The sequence below is a fragment of the Psammomys obesus genome, unplaced genomic scaffold (assembly GCF_907164565.1).
Source record: "Psammomys obesus unplaced genomic scaffold, mPsaObe1.curated_primary_1811, whole genome shotgun sequence".
Classification (NCBI taxonomy): domain Eukaryota; kingdom Metazoa; phylum Chordata; class Mammalia; order Rodentia; family Muridae; genus Psammomys; species Psammomys obesus.
In genome coordinates, this window is record NW_026585504.1 from 22,592,978 (window position 1) to 22,609,565 (window position 16,588).

General features: G+C 43.4%; 1 protein-coding gene across 1 annotated transcript in view; it reads left to right on the forward strand.

Moving 5' to 3' along the window:
• The window catches only part of Ryr3 (ryanodine receptor 3), a 530,745-nt gene that overhangs the window by 478,519 nt on the left and 35,638 nt on the right, over positions 1–16,588 (forward strand). Inside the window, exons 71-80 of the mRNA XM_055599056.1 lie at positions 3,051–3,221; positions 3,508–3,567; positions 5,897–6,028; positions 6,483–6,595; positions 9,807–9,903; positions 11,462–11,568; positions 11,928–11,979; positions 12,871–12,927; positions 14,665–14,764; positions 14,917–14,996. Of these exons, the coding sequence (XP_055455031.1) occupies positions 3,051–3,221; positions 3,508–3,567; positions 5,897–6,028; positions 6,483–6,595; positions 9,807–9,903; positions 11,462–11,568; positions 11,928–11,979; positions 12,871–12,927; positions 14,665–14,764; positions 14,917–14,996 (969 nt within the window). The remainder of the gene's footprint in view (positions 1–3,050; positions 3,222–3,507; positions 3,568–5,896; positions 6,029–6,482; positions 6,596–9,806; positions 9,904–11,461; positions 11,569–11,927; positions 11,980–12,870; positions 12,928–14,664; positions 14,765–14,916; positions 14,997–16,588) is intronic.

A 16,588-nucleotide genomic window follows, 5' to 3' on the forward strand; every position in this document is an offset into this window, starting at 1 on the left:
GCAAGCCAGGCAAGCCAGGCAAGCCTTGCCTTGCTATCTCTGCTCCATTCTCCAGATGCCTGTTCTGGCAGCCACTTTAGTGCTAGAGATAGGTAGGAATGGCAGGGCTTGGGAGCTTCAGAGCCTCACTCTTTTGCCATGGCACCAAGTTCACCTTTCTAATTTCTGTTAGTGGCCCCAGCCTTTTCACATGGTACATGTTCTGCCTCTGACTCAAACTCCCATGTCTCAAAGAGAGTCTCCCATGGACTGAACTCAAGTTTGAAATCAGCAGATAACCTTAAGCTTTTGCACAAAATGTACACGTGAAGGAGTAAGTTTTCAGTTGTTCCAGAAGTTTATTATGTAGAAATTCCTCTCCTTCTGTTCACTCATAAGGATGTAATGCTTATGCAATATAACATTCCAAGCCCTCTGACCCAAGGTGGGTGGTGGAGAAGGGGGAGACATGTAAGAGCCAGTTCACAGGAGACTCACAGAAATGGAAAATGGAGCCTTGGTGAGACAGACTTGCATCTGGGTGGTGCCTCAGATGCTTTCTTACTTTATGAACTGAAAAACTCAAGACTCCTGAGCACCATGCTTTCATTCCTCAAACATTTCAGGCTTGTTCTGAGGACTAAAAATGCTCTATTTATGTTCCAGGCATTCTGAAACCATACACGTAGCAGTTGCATTAGAATATGATATTGGCAAAGCTAAGCAGAGGATAACTGAGAGGTCATTTAAACTATGTGTAAAATCCCTAGTGACCTTTTGACATATTTACCCAGGTGGTATTGTTTACATTGATACATACAGAATACCGTGTAGTTAATTTGTATATAGTCAGATTCTATCCTTAATGGATAGTTTAGGTGAGTCTATCCTTAATGGATAGTTTAGACTGAAGGTGGATTTTGCCTTTGGAATGCTCCACTCAGTGATAGAACATGAAGGAACCAAGGAAGTCCTGTGAGCACAGAACCTGCTGTGCTTTGTGGGAAGCAGCTTCTCCCTCACTTTCTGCTGCTCTGGTATGTGAAAGGCCTCCAGCCCTTAGCATCGCTTGTTTCTTCCTCATGTTGTTGCTGTCCTCCTAACTCGCATACTGGCACTGACTTATGGTTTTAGAGTACCAGGAACACAATGTCACTTAGTTCTCTTTCATCAGACCGATTTCCAAAATGGTAATATTACCTCCTGAAAGTACTGCCTGTGTGGGGAAAAAAAAAAACAAACCACATTTTCAGTGGAGCGCCATTAATCATTAGGAATCTCTTTCATACATTGGAACCCAGTCATTGGTCTAAAGGCAGAGTTAATTCTGACTCTTCTCCTTAGGCAACATGTTGGCTCAGTGCCTAAGAGCACTTGTTGCTTTCACGGAGGATCTTGGTTCAATTCCTGGCACCCACATGGTGTTTACAAGCATCTGATCCAGAGGATCCAGTGCCTTCTTCTGAACTCTCTGGCATCAGGCACACACATGGTGCACACACACGTAGGAAAAATACTCACACATGTAAAATAAAATAAACATTTTTTAAAAGGACAAAAAGAAAACACATATCTACTAAATGGGTTCTGCCCTAGGCCAAGAGACCTAGGCCTTAGGTGCCGCTCCTAGGGGCGGTGACAGACACACATGGTAAGCATGTCACTGCTACTGCATTTTAGCAGACACACGCATGAAACAAAACCAGTTTTCCCTCGCGATGGTCCCTGACTAATTTCAGTCCATAAAGCCCTCCCAACTTGTATCAGCTGCTTATTCAGCTGAGGAAAAGTCTATCAAGCGGGGTACCAAGAGGTCAGTGTCTTCCAAGCATAGCATCATAAAAAGCAGGTCGATACAGCATCTTGTCTCCTGCCCCCACCCACACTACCACGTGCTATGGGTGCTGAGTGTTTTCGGTTGTTTGTTCAGAAGCTACCATCATCATCATCTCTAGTGAAGCCAGGTGGACTTCTCTCTGACATCTCCCACTTGGAGCCAGGTGTGTAGTTTACACCTGTAATCCTGGGAGTAGACAGGCTGATGCAGGACCGGCACAAGTCCAAGGCCAGCATGAGCTACATGGTGAGACCTGTCTCGAAACAAAACACAAAATTACAACCACTACCACCACCACCACCACCACCACCACCGCCACCACCACCACCACCACCACCACAAATAAAACTCAGATAACAAAAACACCCGTACTTTGCTGAATAAACTCTGAAAAGAATGACAAGGCGCAAACTCTCATCGTCTGGAGAGATGACTCATCAGTAAAGAGCACTTGCTGATCTTGCAGAGGACCCCAGTTCAATTCCCAGCAGCCACCTCAGGCAGGTCACAACCTCCTGTAACTCCATCTCCAGGGGACTGGGTCCCCTCTTCTGGCCTCTGGGGGCTACTGTACCCATGTGCACATACCCACACAGAGATACATGTAAGTACAAAAACGCAAAAGTAAACTTAGAAAATAATTCTCCTAGGCTTAGGGAGTTTCGTGTATCGTTTTCCACATACCATCCACCCAGATGTTGAAGCAGCCTTACTCCAGATTTTCCTGTAAGAATTTGTGTTGCCCCACGGTGGAAGAGGCTTTATAGAATGCCTGTGCTGTAAAATACCAGCTTCAGCCTTGGAAGCAGGCTGCTGGTGCTATAGTGAAAGCTCTTCCCCATTTTAACCGTCTCCCCAGTAGAGGGGAGGCGCTCTTTGGTGGAGTTATTTTACGTGTTATAAAATCATCCTTTTTGTTGTGACTGTTGTCTGTTTGGTGGAGGAGTAAGTAAGCAAGGACTATGGGTGTCTGTGCTGTGTATCAGGCTACTGTGGTTTCGTATGCATGTTCCGAAGAGAAGGCTCGGGTTTGGGCTGGTCTTTCGTGGCCACTTGGTTTGCTTTTCTTTAACACATTTTTTGTTTTTTTGTTTTTTGTTTTACTGTTCTTTGAAATGTAGTAAGGCCCAGCCTGTACGGACAGGGCCTCAAGGAAGCAAGCTACCCCTGAGCTGAGGCAGTTCCTTTCAGAGAGTCACTGAGCCCTTCTCTTTATTTCAACATCATCTCCTAGTCTGGAGGTCAGGACCAGGAACGGAAGAAGACAAAGAGGCGAGGAGACTTGTATTCCATCCAGACCTCCCTCATCGTGGCTGCACTCAAGAAAATGCTGCCCATTGGCCTGAACATGTGTACTCCAGGCGACCAGGAGCTCATCTCTCTTGCAAAATCACGATACGGCTGTGTAAGCTGCCTGTGTGGCCAGGCTAAGTGCAAAGTAAAGGCTGTGGGGAGTGGGTGGTACTCTTCTAAAGTGGCAGTCCTTCCAGGAGCAGGGGTGGGGACTGAGGGAAAGATCCACAGTTGGCAAAGCGGTCTGGGAGTCAGTAACTTATGGTAAGTCTTCTTCATGTCTCTTCTAAGAGAGATCTCAGTTAAACTGTGCACTGATCATCCATACTTTCTTTCCTACACCCTACTTTGCATTTCCACGGTGGTCCATAGGAATAAAATTTAGCATCTCTCCACAGAGGGACACTGACGAAGAGGTCAAGGAACACCTGCGGAACAACCTGCACCTGCAGGAAAAGGTGATGCTGCGTCCCTGGAAGGCTGCCCCGCTGCCCATGCTGTTTGTTTGGCTATCTGTTAAGATAGAGTCTTGCCACGCAGCCCAGGCTAGCCTCAAAGTTGAGACCCACCTGCATCAGCCTCCCGAGGGCTGAGATTACAAATGTATACCACACCACACTTTGCTCATGTTTTAAAATGTATTCTAAAAACTTAGAGGCAAAAAAAAAAAAGGTGGGGGGAGGATCAGGAGTTCAAGGCCAACACTGGTTATGATAGCACATTTGAGCACAGCCTGGGCTACAGAAAGCCCTGTCTGAAAACAAAAACAAAAACAAAAACAGAATCCAGAAAAAGGCTGAGCTCCTACCGCCATGCCTTTAATTTTTGCTCTGTCCTTTGCTATGGCAAAGAGGCCTCTGATAAATGTCCCACATTCCAATGAACATTCGGCCATTGCAGGGAGTGCTTGGATTAAGTCTCTGGTTTTACTGACTGCAGGGGTGGGGGTGGAGGGGGGTTGTTGAACAGTAAAAGAGGCGGCGCCTGGGAAGGCATTTTAGCACCTGCCACTCTGGAGAGCTTTCAATACAAAATAAATTTGTGTCATGGGTAAAAAAATAAAATAAAAAATAATTTTAAAAAAAATCAGAAAAAGAGAGAGAGAATTTAAAGGCAACTTGAGATTTCTCTAGTTTTGTAACTCTGAACATCGTTTTCAAGGAACATTATACCCTAACAAGAATGAATAAAAACAAAAGTACTGATTCTTTCCCTCCAAATGTATAACAATTGTAGATAAAATACTCTTTTAAAAAAAATCAAATTACAACAACCACCAAAAAAAAAAAAAAAAAAAATCCTAAAATTAAGATGCTCTGAATCTTAACAGTGGTGTGTTACAGGGAGCTCACCAGACATGTCCATTCAGACACAGTTGCCAACTGAAAGTCTTTATTCCAGCTAGCTGCAACCCCACCCAAGTGTTCAGGAGACTTAGGGGTGTCCCTGGGTGCCCAGAACACAGGGTTTGTAAAGGCCAAACCCACATCCTGGCGTCTGTCTCAGCAGGGAGCTTTGCAAAAGCAAGCAGTTTGAAGCAAGCAGTGAGATGAGTGGTTAGCTGGAGGGGGTTCACACAAAAAGGCAGCTTAACCGAAGCTAAGACATTAGCCAGGACATCCTCAACTTTGGCTCCTGGGATAGAGCTGGGTAGTTTGCCATGGGATCCTTTATCAAAAAGATCAAATTCTAGTTAAACCTGAAATGTCCTCAGCAAGAAAGCAAGATGGAGGAACCTTTGTACTATCACAGGGGAAGGCCAGGTTCCTGGAGAGAACGCTGGGTGCTTCAATTGGATGCATGCCTTAGGGCTGGAGTTCTAGCAACTTGAAAGGAAGAGTAACACAGGACTGATTGCCTATCCTGTACCAAATGCATGCTGTGAGGCTTGAACAAAATTAGCCTTGAGCCAGAGAAACTCATGAATCTCCTTCAGAGATAATAGTGAAACCACTTGGAGGGTCTCATGAGGGTGAAAAGCAAACAAATAAAACTCAAAATGGGCTCAAAAAATTCAAACTATGAAAGAAAATGCTCCAAGTGAGTAACTCAAGCAATAAGAAACTAAGAAAGGAATTTAAATACAATACAAATACAGTAAAAAAAAAAAAGCAGACAAATAAAGCAATAGAACCCACAATAATAATAATAATAATAATAATAATAATAATAATAATAATAATCAGGCTGCTGTTCTTAAAAAGGAAGGAAATGGGTTTGATTAAAAAAAGATAGCATAAGGATTATACAAATACATGATCTTGACATTTAAAGAAATCTATAGGCATAAGATACAAGGTAGGCATAGCTGAACACAGAACTGAGAAATTGGAAGGTTGCTTTAAGGAAACCATACAAAATGTAGCACAAAGAGATAAAGGGATGGGGAATATGGAGTTCACATATAGCATCTACATGTTGTAGGCTCTAAGAAAGAAGGAGAGGGACTGGAGAGGTGGATAGCAGCACCTGCTGCTCTTCCAGAAAACTCAAGTTTGGTTCCCAGCACCCATATCAGGCAGCTCACAACTACTTCTAACTCTAACTCCAGGGAACCCAGAACCCTCTTCTGGCATCCACAAGCACCCAGACACATGCGTCATATACATTAATTACAACATAACATTTTTTTTTAAATATAAGAGAGGGAGGGAAGGGAAAGGAGAGGGCAGGAGAAAGTATAATAAAAATGAGTCTTATTATATGAAATCCTCATAGGACTGAAAGCATGTCTTAGCACAACGGGTACAGAAATCAATCACCTCATGGATATGCTTCAACTTTCAGTCTGATGACCCAGCTGTGAAATGGCAACTGAACCTCTACAAAGATGTTCTGAGGAATGAAGAGCCTTCTAATCCGGAAAAGACGGTGGAGCGAGTGCAGAGGATTTCAGCGGCCCTCTTCCACCTGGAGCAGGTCTGCAGGTTTGCTCTGAGGAGTGTGTAAGCAAGACTGCCCTGGAGGATGGGAAGTTCTTCCCTACCCTCAGCTCTCGATTACAGGAGGCCTCTTGAAGCAAAAGGCTACCCTCAAAGGTCATCTCACATCACCCCAAGTGTTGCCTGGTGCCTCATAGAGGTCGTCCCCTTAGCTTTTCCTTGTGCTGTTTACAAGTTCTTACTATGAGTTGAAAAGACTTTTTTTTTTTTTCAGTTCCTTGCCATTTGTAAAGCAGCAATAAATATCTAGTGACATTTGGAAAAATGAAGAAGGCATAGGACCTTCACTCAAAAATAACTGCCGGGAGGGTGCATTTTTGCTAACTTCAGTTCCAAAATCAAAATTTTATTCCAGGGTTAAGATGTCTGAGCTACTCAATCTGCCACTCAGATAGGCCTCCTGTGCACCTACTTGTGCGATTTCTTTCCAGGTGGAACAGCCTTTGAGGTCCAAAAAGGCTGTATGGCACAAACTGTTGTCAAAGCAACGGAAACGGGCAGTGGTGGCCTGTTTCAGGATGGCTCCCCTCTACAATCTGCCCAGGTAGGTACTCCACCATTACTTTCTGCCAGGTGAGCCAGTGATGGGACTTATGGTGTCTTCCCACAGCTGAGCTCTGTTATGGTCCTTACCCTTGATCCTAACGATAGAAGTTACCTCATGGCGCCTTGCAGACTACACTGTATAACGGTCTACTAGGCAATCAATGTAAGTATGGAAGCAAGTGAGAGTTCATCATCCTGGGCCCACACAGACTCCCAGTGTACTATGAGGCTCTCTGCTTTTGCTGAGATAAGTCTTTGTGAGAACATAAAGTCTTCTGGGAAAAGGAAGCTGTTTCCTAAAACCCCTTAGCCCAAATTTCATCAAAAAGCGAAGCAACCCTTCCCTGCTCAGACACTAGGTGATGTGACAAAATTTACTGTTCTTCAGCAATGCAACCTGAGAACCTTTCATCACAGTGGACTTACCTACTGTCAAGATGAAGAAAGGGCTAGCTCGATTACATGCCTGTAATGCCAGCTCTCAGGAGGTGGAGGAGGATCATGAATGTGAATCCAGCCTGGGCTATAGAGCCAGTCCTTGTCTGAAAACAAAAAAGGAAGAAAGGCTAGAGATACCTTAAGAGGCTAGCCAGAAGCACAGTGTGCTTATCTTGGTCTTTTGAACTTTGAAGTAAAAAATTATGTGAAGTTGTTGGGGGTTTGTTTTTTTCTGTAAACTGTGCAGCTTATTTTCTGTGATGATAGAAAAGGTAACCTGTGTTAGTCAGATTTCCATTACCACAAAATACCTGAGGCAAATCAACTTAAAAAAAAAAGGGAGAAGGTTTATTTTAGTCCATGGTTCCAGTAGGTTTAGTCCATGGTTACTTGATGCCAGCATTTTCAGTCTATTGTGAGCCAGTACATTAGGGGGTGAGTATGTGTGCGAGAGAGAGAGAGAGAGAGAGAGAGAGAGAGACCAAAGTTTCGCACCTCACAGAGGAAAGGAAGCAGAAAGAGAGGGTAGAACAAGGCCCTACTATCCCCCTCAAGGAAGGGTCCTAGTGGCCTTCTTCCTACTACTAGACCTCAGGTTCTAAAGGGTCTTCCAGCTCCTAGTAACAGCAGAGCCTGATGACCAAGCCTTCAATGCATGCCCTTTGGAAGGCACTGAAGATCTCCACCATGGAAATAGCAGTAAGAGGCCTGTACTGACTGCTAGGGCTGCCTTTGCATGTCTGGTAATAGACAACTTCCTCCTTATGAAGACAGACTGAAGAAAAGGTGAGAGCAGGTCTATAACCAATCAACAAAGCTGGTGACTCAATAACCTTTGATTTATCAACTTCCGAGTCTCTAGGAACAGTTTCTCCTGATCATGGAAGACAATAGACCTGGAAAAAAGCATTCTGAGACCTATACATTAGTATGTTTCTTTAGAATATGAGGCCAGGGATCATCCTGTGCTTGGCTTTGCCTTCACCAAATGGTAGCTTTTTGGCCCTCATTTATCCAGAATATCCCATCCCTTGCCTTGAACCAAGTGAGTCTTCTCATTTAGGGTCTTTGAAGATGAAGAAATCACAGCTTCTGAGATAAACACTTGCTCAGCAGGGCCCTCCCCCCCAAAAAAAAAAAAGATGCTTTATTTGGAGGGGAATGGAGCAACTCTAAGTAACGTTAATGAATAAGAAGATGAAAATGGAAGCCAGCCATAGGTACCAGGGATGCTGAAGTCCTGATGGAAAAGTGAAGCTGATAATCCATTTAAAACTGTAGAAGTGTGCAAGAGTTTTATTTGTTTTCTGAAAATCATGAAAATACCAGAAAACATTCACTATTCCTGTCAGTAGCCCCCTGCCTAAGGATGAACCTTGAAGAACTCAGCTCTGAAAACACCTGTCCAGGGCCAGGCCAGCCAAGCAGAAGTTATCTTTTCTCAAACAACAACAACAAAAAGCCTTTTTCTTTTTTTTCCTTAATGATGTTGGTACCATCCATTCTTATTTCAGCGTTCCTTCAGTAGTCCTACACCTGTATATGTCATAGTATGTCCATGAAATTCCTGTAATGAGGCATGCCATCCTTAAGCCAACTGCTCTAGAACAGTTGCCTAAGGTTCCTGTCTAGCATGAAGGACAGTGAGGTGATTTCCTAGCAACCAACTCACTGAGGCAGTGACAGTGGAAGCAGCTCCTCTTTCCTACCTTGTGGTGGCCTAAGCTCCATGGGATCTTCCAAACCAAAGGACTAAAAGAGGTTTATCTGATGATAGGGATGCTGCTTCTCTGATGTCAGTGTTTAAAAGAAAACCCTGTATGCTTCTCTCCAGACACAAAATTAACAATTTCTTCCTGACCACCTTTCAACATGTTTGGCTGGAAAAGGTTAATGAAAAAACTCAGTATGACAGACTAATACCCATTTTAATGGTAACGTAACCCGGAAGACACCAGCTCATTCTTTGCACATGCCTCCGTTCTTGGCCATGATTTAATGTTGCCATAAGAATACACATTTGTACAATTTCTTCTTCTTTTAAAGTAAAATTCTGATTGGTCAGACTTTAATGGGAGACAGCAAGGTTTTGGTTATTCCAAAACACTTAGTGGCCGCTCTTTTTTTTTCTTTATTCTTGTCCCATCTTGATGCTACCTTCACACTTGGCTGTGCGTCCATGGCTGACTTTCCAGGAAGTCAATCCTGGCTACAGGAAGTGGCATGAGCCAGACACCAGAGCACAGCCGGGATCTCAGAGGCACACAGGAAGCATGCTCGTGGCAGAGCATGCCTGGGTCTTGCCTTCCTAAGTAAACGCTAGAGCCCCTGACTGAGGTGTTTCTTGGATAGGGGAAGGTGGGAAAGCTGCAGTTGAAGACTGTAGTTTGTCTGACACTAAACTACAACACGATCTCCATTGTATTACCTGGACAGATGACCCATCTAAACAAATGACTAAACTGCCATCTGAGGCAAATGGTTTGCGGCTTGGTCTAATTAGCCATTTCTCGCTAGATTGGCAGTGTGATAAAGACCCAGTAAAACTAAATGGGGATGTTGTGTTTTGCTCTGACTGGTACTCGGAAGGTACTTCTGTGTTTATGAATTACATAGTTACAGGGTACAATATGAGCTACTGACTGCCCTGACCAATCAGAAGATGAGAATTGTACAAAAAGTCTGACCTGCTTACTAACCACTAACTACCCAAACTAAAATAAGGAGTCCCATCGACTCTCTTGACCCCCCTCTTACCCCTCCTTACTCAGGCACCGCTCTATTAACCTCTTCCTCCATGGCTATCAGAGATTTTGGATAGAAACAGAGGCGTATTCCTTTGAAGAGAAACTAGTACAGGATTTGGCTGTAAGTACTGAGTGAACTGGGAGGAGATACGGGCGTGAATGGGTTTGATTTTTGTATTTGTCTTTTTGTGTACGTTGTGTGAGTCAGGCATTCACAGAGAATGCGCATGGAGTGTCAATTGGAAAAGAACTAACTGTGTAAATTCTCAGGGTGATGCTGCCACTGGTCCTAAGAGCCAGAGGATGAAATTTCAATTAGAGGTGCTAATAATGCCCTCACCCTATCTCTGTCGCCATTAACAACTAACGTGTCTTGGGGAGTTCGTGCCAAGTTAAGTTTTGAGCACCGTTGGTTGCAGGAGGTCCTTTTGTCCTGCTTTTCCTCCTGCTAAGACGGCCACATCCATAATAATAGCTCTGCTTTGGAGAAGATGCTTCTAAATAACCCCCTTTCCTGCACCTCACGTTTCTGTGTTGGCCCTTCAAATATCTGACATGCACTGCCTCTAACAGACTTCACACTCTGAAACCCTTCAAGTGGAACACAAAGGGGCAGCCCCGCCCTGTCTCTGGGGGGAGGGGGAGGAGAAGCCCTCCCTCGTCTTCTTTGGCCAGTGTGCGGATCTCTTTTTTTTTTTTTCCTAACCACTTCAGTTTCCCATTTTCTCTCTGCATTAATCTTGCACTGTTTCTCATTCCTTCTTTTCTGTCTGTCTTTCTCTTTCTGTCTTTCCCTGTCATCCTGTGTCTTTGTCCTTTCTTTAAACCTCTCTTCCCTGTTTTGTCCTTAGGTCCCTTACTTTCCCCCACGTATTCCTGTTGGTGAGAAAGGCATTGTCTTTGTTTTCCCACTTTCCTGATTAGTGTGAGGCTGGCAGCAAGTGGCATCTTAGCTCTCTGCTGCTGAACCAGTCACACAGCCTCTGCAGTTCTCACTGATTTACTAAGTACCATCCACCCTGCTGAAGTCCTCTGCCAGAAAATTTTACTGTTGCCTCTAACATCAATTCCCTTTCTACAAAAACAGAGAAGTGACTTGAAAAGAGGAAACCAAGTCTTGCTCCTAGATAACAGCTTTGCACAACAATGCAAACTTTAGAACATAGTGTGAAGCTAAAACAAAGAGACACATTTTTGATAGGTTAAATCTAAAATGATACAACTGAATCTCACATAGCCCCAAAGATTCGTGACTTTTATCTTACCTCTATCTCTAGCCTGCCCTCCAGAAGAAATTCCATGCATCATCTAGAGGGACTCAATTTCAAAAATGACAGCAGGGTGTCCCTCCTGAACTGGGGTGCCCACAGCTTGCATGGGACTTCTGCTGATTGGAGTGTGTAGCTCTTTTCCAGTGGTCAGCCATTTGCTTTCTTTTATTTCATTTAATTTAGAAATTGGAATGTGTCTTTGACTGGCTGGGGGAGGTATATCTGTCTATCCCAACCTTGCATCCTTAGGACTCCTACCCTGAAATAAGCATCTGGTAGACTGCTTCCTATCTCTGCTTTTTCTGATGTTGCCTGTGTCTTGCGCTTTGCCTTCTCTTTATTTGTATGCACATTGTATGGCATGTGCTGGGATCTGCACCTAAAATCTGTCCATGTTATCCTGTGTAGAAATCTCCCAGGATTGAAGAGGAGGAAGAAGAGGAGGCAGAAAAACAGCCTGACCCACTTCACCAGATCATTCTGCATTTTAGCCGCAATGCACTCACGGAGAGGAGGTCAGCATCGCTGTGCTGCTCTTCCCAGAAGCCAGGGATGACACGCAGTCACATTGCTCCTCTGCGGTCAGTAGAGGGTGGGAGGAACTTCAGAGGGTTGGAGAGGCTCTGCTCATGGCAACCAGGAAACATGCAGAGGACAGGCTTCTCATCGTCATACAAGACAGACAAAAGGTTAAACAGCCTAAAATTGTGACTCTCCTTCTAAATTCTATGTCAAGCCAATACTAACTCAGCTTTTCAGAGTCAATGTAGCTATTTAGTTCACTAGTGCATTTAACTAGAAAGTTACATGGTTTTTAGTATTTTTTTTGTTAGCTACAAAAATTAGTCTGTTAAATATTTTCTGTTATTTCCAGCAAATTGGAAGATGATCCTTTGTACACCTCCTATGCCAGCATGATGGCCAAGGTACACCTGGGTTTTCAGCACTTTGTCATAATCTATCTATCTGTAAGACCTCTGTGGGCATGTACAATTGCCATGTAAGCGGAGGGCTGGTGCTTAGTCACAACACAGGACCTAGGCACTCCACAAGTCATGCACCATAAGCGTGACACCTTGAGACTTGGTAGAAATAGTGGCTACTTGTGGCTGGATTCATGGGACAGTTCCAAGGCTAAATGGGACCTAGAAACATAGACTACCTCTTCATCTTCATTCAGTGATCAGGAGCCATCGGGTACTTCAATCCATGTGCAGAAAGGAGACACTAGGAAAAGGTTCTAATGTCCCAGAAGGAGCCACAGTGACAAAAGGAATACCACCCAGAAATTTCACAAATTCTGGAATGCTTTACACAGAGAAACTGTCCACAGACAGAAAAACATTCAGGAAGGTGGAGACAGATGTTGGCAAACAGGAACTCCTGTTGCTTTGTTCTGTTGCCCCAGTACAAACACATAATTTAAGGTTTACATCCTAGGTAGCCCAGTCTTGCTGCCATGGCTCTGATATCTGTCTCAATAGGGACAGCTCCTTGGATTCCTTGATTCTCATTTACATTAGAACTTTTCCAAAGAAGAGGATTCATATCTGTGCTTAAAGCTGTTGGCTATACCAGCCCTGTGTTCTATCTTGTTCCTTAACCCCTTGGTAACTGCAGAAATAGCATTTAAAGTAGAATGTAGCCATGCAAAGATCAGAATGTTCCTAGTTTTACAAGGCGCTTTGGTTACCAAGGAGTCTATGAATCATAACCTATCCCCTGCCCTTGTGAAATATTACAGAAGGGCTGTGCTCATTAGACTCCCCTGTAACTTGGTTTTCTTTCTCCTCCTTTTTCTGTTCCATGAAACCCAGAGCTGTGAGAGTGGGGAGGATGAAGAAGAAGAGGAAGACAAAGAAAAAACATTTGAAGTGAGTTTACATAAAGATTAGAGCCAAAGCCTTTGCTGGCCTATAGGCTGGGGCTTTTGAATAGTGACCACCATTTTCTTATGAGGCTGATGGTATCCAAGTCAACAAGGCTAGCCATGGCTCTGCTCCCTGCCTGTGTGACTAACAAGGATCAGGCAACCTGCTCATGAGCAATGCTCACTCCCAACTAGACTTGTTCTGATGGGAAATTGTTGGGGTTGATCCGGAACTACCCTATGTATTCAAATGTTAATTGCCTTTCTACTGTTCTACGAGCAAAGTCTCACGTATCCAAAATGATGTTGTGTAAACTTTGCCTCCCAAATTATCCCTGATTGGCTAAATAAAGTTGCTCACAGCTTGGACTGGGCAGGAGAGGTAGGCGAAGCCAAGGTTTGTAGGCTTGGGGGTAGGGGGTAGCAGGGAGACCACGAGAAGGAGAGAAGAAGAAGGAAGAAAGGATACCATGGGTGAGTGTGAACTAGAAATGTGTGGTACGAAGCAGCTTTCCCTTAAGATTGATATTATGAAGAGAAATAGCCAGAATGGAAAACAGATGCAAGCATTTATGGGTGGGTTGGCTCGGAAGCAGACAAAATAGCTTAGAGAGTTAATATCTGCCCAGCCCCAGTGTATCAAGGCTTATTAAAAATCTAACAGGATTCTGTGTCTTTTATTTATAAAATAACAGGTTAAGGAATAACTGCTGCCTTATTAATTATGTGAATCAATATTTAGTATTATTAATCTTTCCACAGGAAATGTTCTACTTTCCATATACTGTAGTAACAAGAAGGTAGAAGAACAAATTTAGATAAGCAAAAATGAAAAATCAGAGTGATCTATACTAGTCTATAAATACAAGTTAATAGTAATTTTTATTTCAAGGCAGTAGAGAAGCCCAAAACTCCAAAAATTGCACAATGTTAGGTTCCTGTGCTCTTTGTTAGGCAAAACACCAAAAAATATAATAAAAGTAAATGCACAGAATGACAGTTCTGGCAACCAGCTGTGGCAGAATGTGTCTGCAGTCTTAAGGCAGGGACATTTCTTATATTCTGACAAATATTTTCAGGTGTCCTACCCCAAGCATGTTCCCCGTATAATAGTGCATTGAAAACAAGCACATTTAAATCTTGGCTTGTGAGGAATCTCATCCCAGAGATGGGAAAGCTAGAGTCCTGGAGGAACTTGTCTTCAGAAGAGAGACTTAGAGCTCATCAGATGGCCATGCAGGAGAGACTGGAGCTGAGGCAGTGATGGTGGACTGTCCAGACCTTGACCTGAACAGTTTAGGTGTGTAAACCTAGCCCTCATACTAGGACCATGAAGACTAAGACTGAGAGGGTTCACTGGATCTTTCCACTACTCTTCCCAATGTGGCCACATTGAATAAAGCTCCGTTTTCTGCTCCTCGCTATTAAAAAATAATAATAATCATAGGTTTCTTTATAATATCAAAGGTGAAAACACTATGTTACCTATCAACATAAAGAGTAGGAAACCAATCATTAAGCGCGAGTAAATTATGGGGAAGCTACGTTGTGTCTGGAAATAAAATTTAGAGGTTTGTTTTATCCAAAATTATATGCATTGCCTTTCTTGGGCTACTAAAGATTCACTCTTAGCTTACTTCACCACATTGTATTTTCTCAAGGGGAACATGGGCAGAAGGTAGGAATGAGGACACTGGAGGGGCTGAGAGCAAAAATGTTTCTATATGACTTCTTTTCCTAGGAGAAGGAAATGGAGAAGCAGAAAACACTCTATCAGCAAGCTCGGTTGCATGAGCGTGGTGCTGCAGAGATGGTCCTTCAGATGATAAGTGCCAGCAAAGGTGATGTCCCTGTTTCTAGGGAGACCCTAGGTAACTACCGGAGAGATAACACACCATGCCCTAAAGTCACATTAGCAAGCCTGGAGAAAACCCAGTAGGTATCATTTCCCACCTCTTCCGGTAGCCATTCAATCAAATCTTCACCCTGGCAGGTGAGATGAGCCCCATGGTGGTGGAGACGCTGAAGCTAGGGATTGCCATTCTGAACGGAGGCAATGCTGGTGTGCAACAGGTAATGGGGCCTGAGGGGGATGGTGAAGAGTTCCTGGGGTACTTTCATTGACAATTCTCACTGATGAAGTTTAATTTTTTCCAAGAGGGCTACCCACAGTTTGCCTGGCTGGTGTTTGTCCTTAGTGGCCAATTACGTCAGAGTAGCTGAGAACACAGATAAAAACAATAGCCAGGAGTCTGCATGCAAAAGGAACAAAAATTGCATTTTCCCTCAGATTTTCTGCAGAACTGCAAGTAATACTCAGAAAATGTTTCTGAAGCCCCTGAAGTTTATTTTAGCCCTTTAACCTGTGAGCCGCTTGACCATGAGAAACCTCATGAGTACTTCACAACCTGTTATTCATTCACTTATTCCTTATTCATTAAGCAGTTATTTGCTGATTGCTGACAATGCCTGGTTCTGCGGTAAAGGCTGAGGTTCCTACAGTGAGCAACACAAAGTATTTGAGAAGCTCGGGCCAGGGGATTTTGAATTCATGGCAAGCTTGGGCTATGTAGTGAGTGAAACCGTGTCTCATAAAATCAAGGGTTGGAGATACAGCCTAGTGACAAAGCATTTGCTTAGCTTGAACAAGGCTCTGTATTCAATTTCTCAGATTACAAAATAAAATACCAAAACCTCCCATCTCGAAGCTTACATGCCAGTGAGCATAAAATGAGACAGACAGACAGCATTGATAGCTGCTAGTTAGTCACTCAGTGTCTGAACTGAAACAGGTGGCAGCAGATAGACATGCCTGAGTATCTCCTGAAGCAGTGGCTCTCAACCTGTGGGTCATGACCCCAGAGGGCTCGCACACCAGATGTTTACATTACAATTTATAACTGTGCAAAAATTGCAGTTATGAAGTAGCAATGAAAATAATTGGTATGGTTGGGGAGCACCACAACGTAAGGAACTGTATTAAAAGGTCGCACCGTTAGTAAGGTTGAGAGCCACTGACCTGAAGCGTCTCTGCACACAAGAAAGCAGAGGTCAAGTAGAACTTTGACACTCATAAAGGCATATCCCAGAGCCTTTGAGAGTCTCTGAATTCACAACGACCTTACATATAATGTTTTCTTAGTCTTTAAATCTTCCCAAGCAAATTTCTCATCAGGAATTGTCATTTTTCTTTATGACTTCCTTTCTTCTTTCTTCACTACCACACATCAGCTAACTTGAAGCAAGGTCTTTTTTTTAATACACAAAAGCTTATGTCACACAAAATTCCTCCTTCCTAATAACCGTGACCATAGAGAACAAAGTAAAAATGTCTGTGCTTTTAACCAGGGCCATTACTGGCCTGAGCTCTTGTTCCTATAAACAAGAATTACACCTTAGCAACATTAAATAATACAGTGTCACTGCCCTGACACCCATTCCAAATAGTAAATACCTTAAACAATAAACCCAACGAATGTCAAAAGTCTACTATGCTGTGCTAAAATAGTGAAAATAACGAGCCTTTATTCAAAAGAATCTCACTCCTCAAGTAGATGGTTTGACTCATGCGAATTTATTTTCTTTAATTATTATTGTTATATGCAAGCATATAAATACAATCTGCTGAGTCCTTTTAGTGTTGCCCAAATGTATGCTTTTAGGGC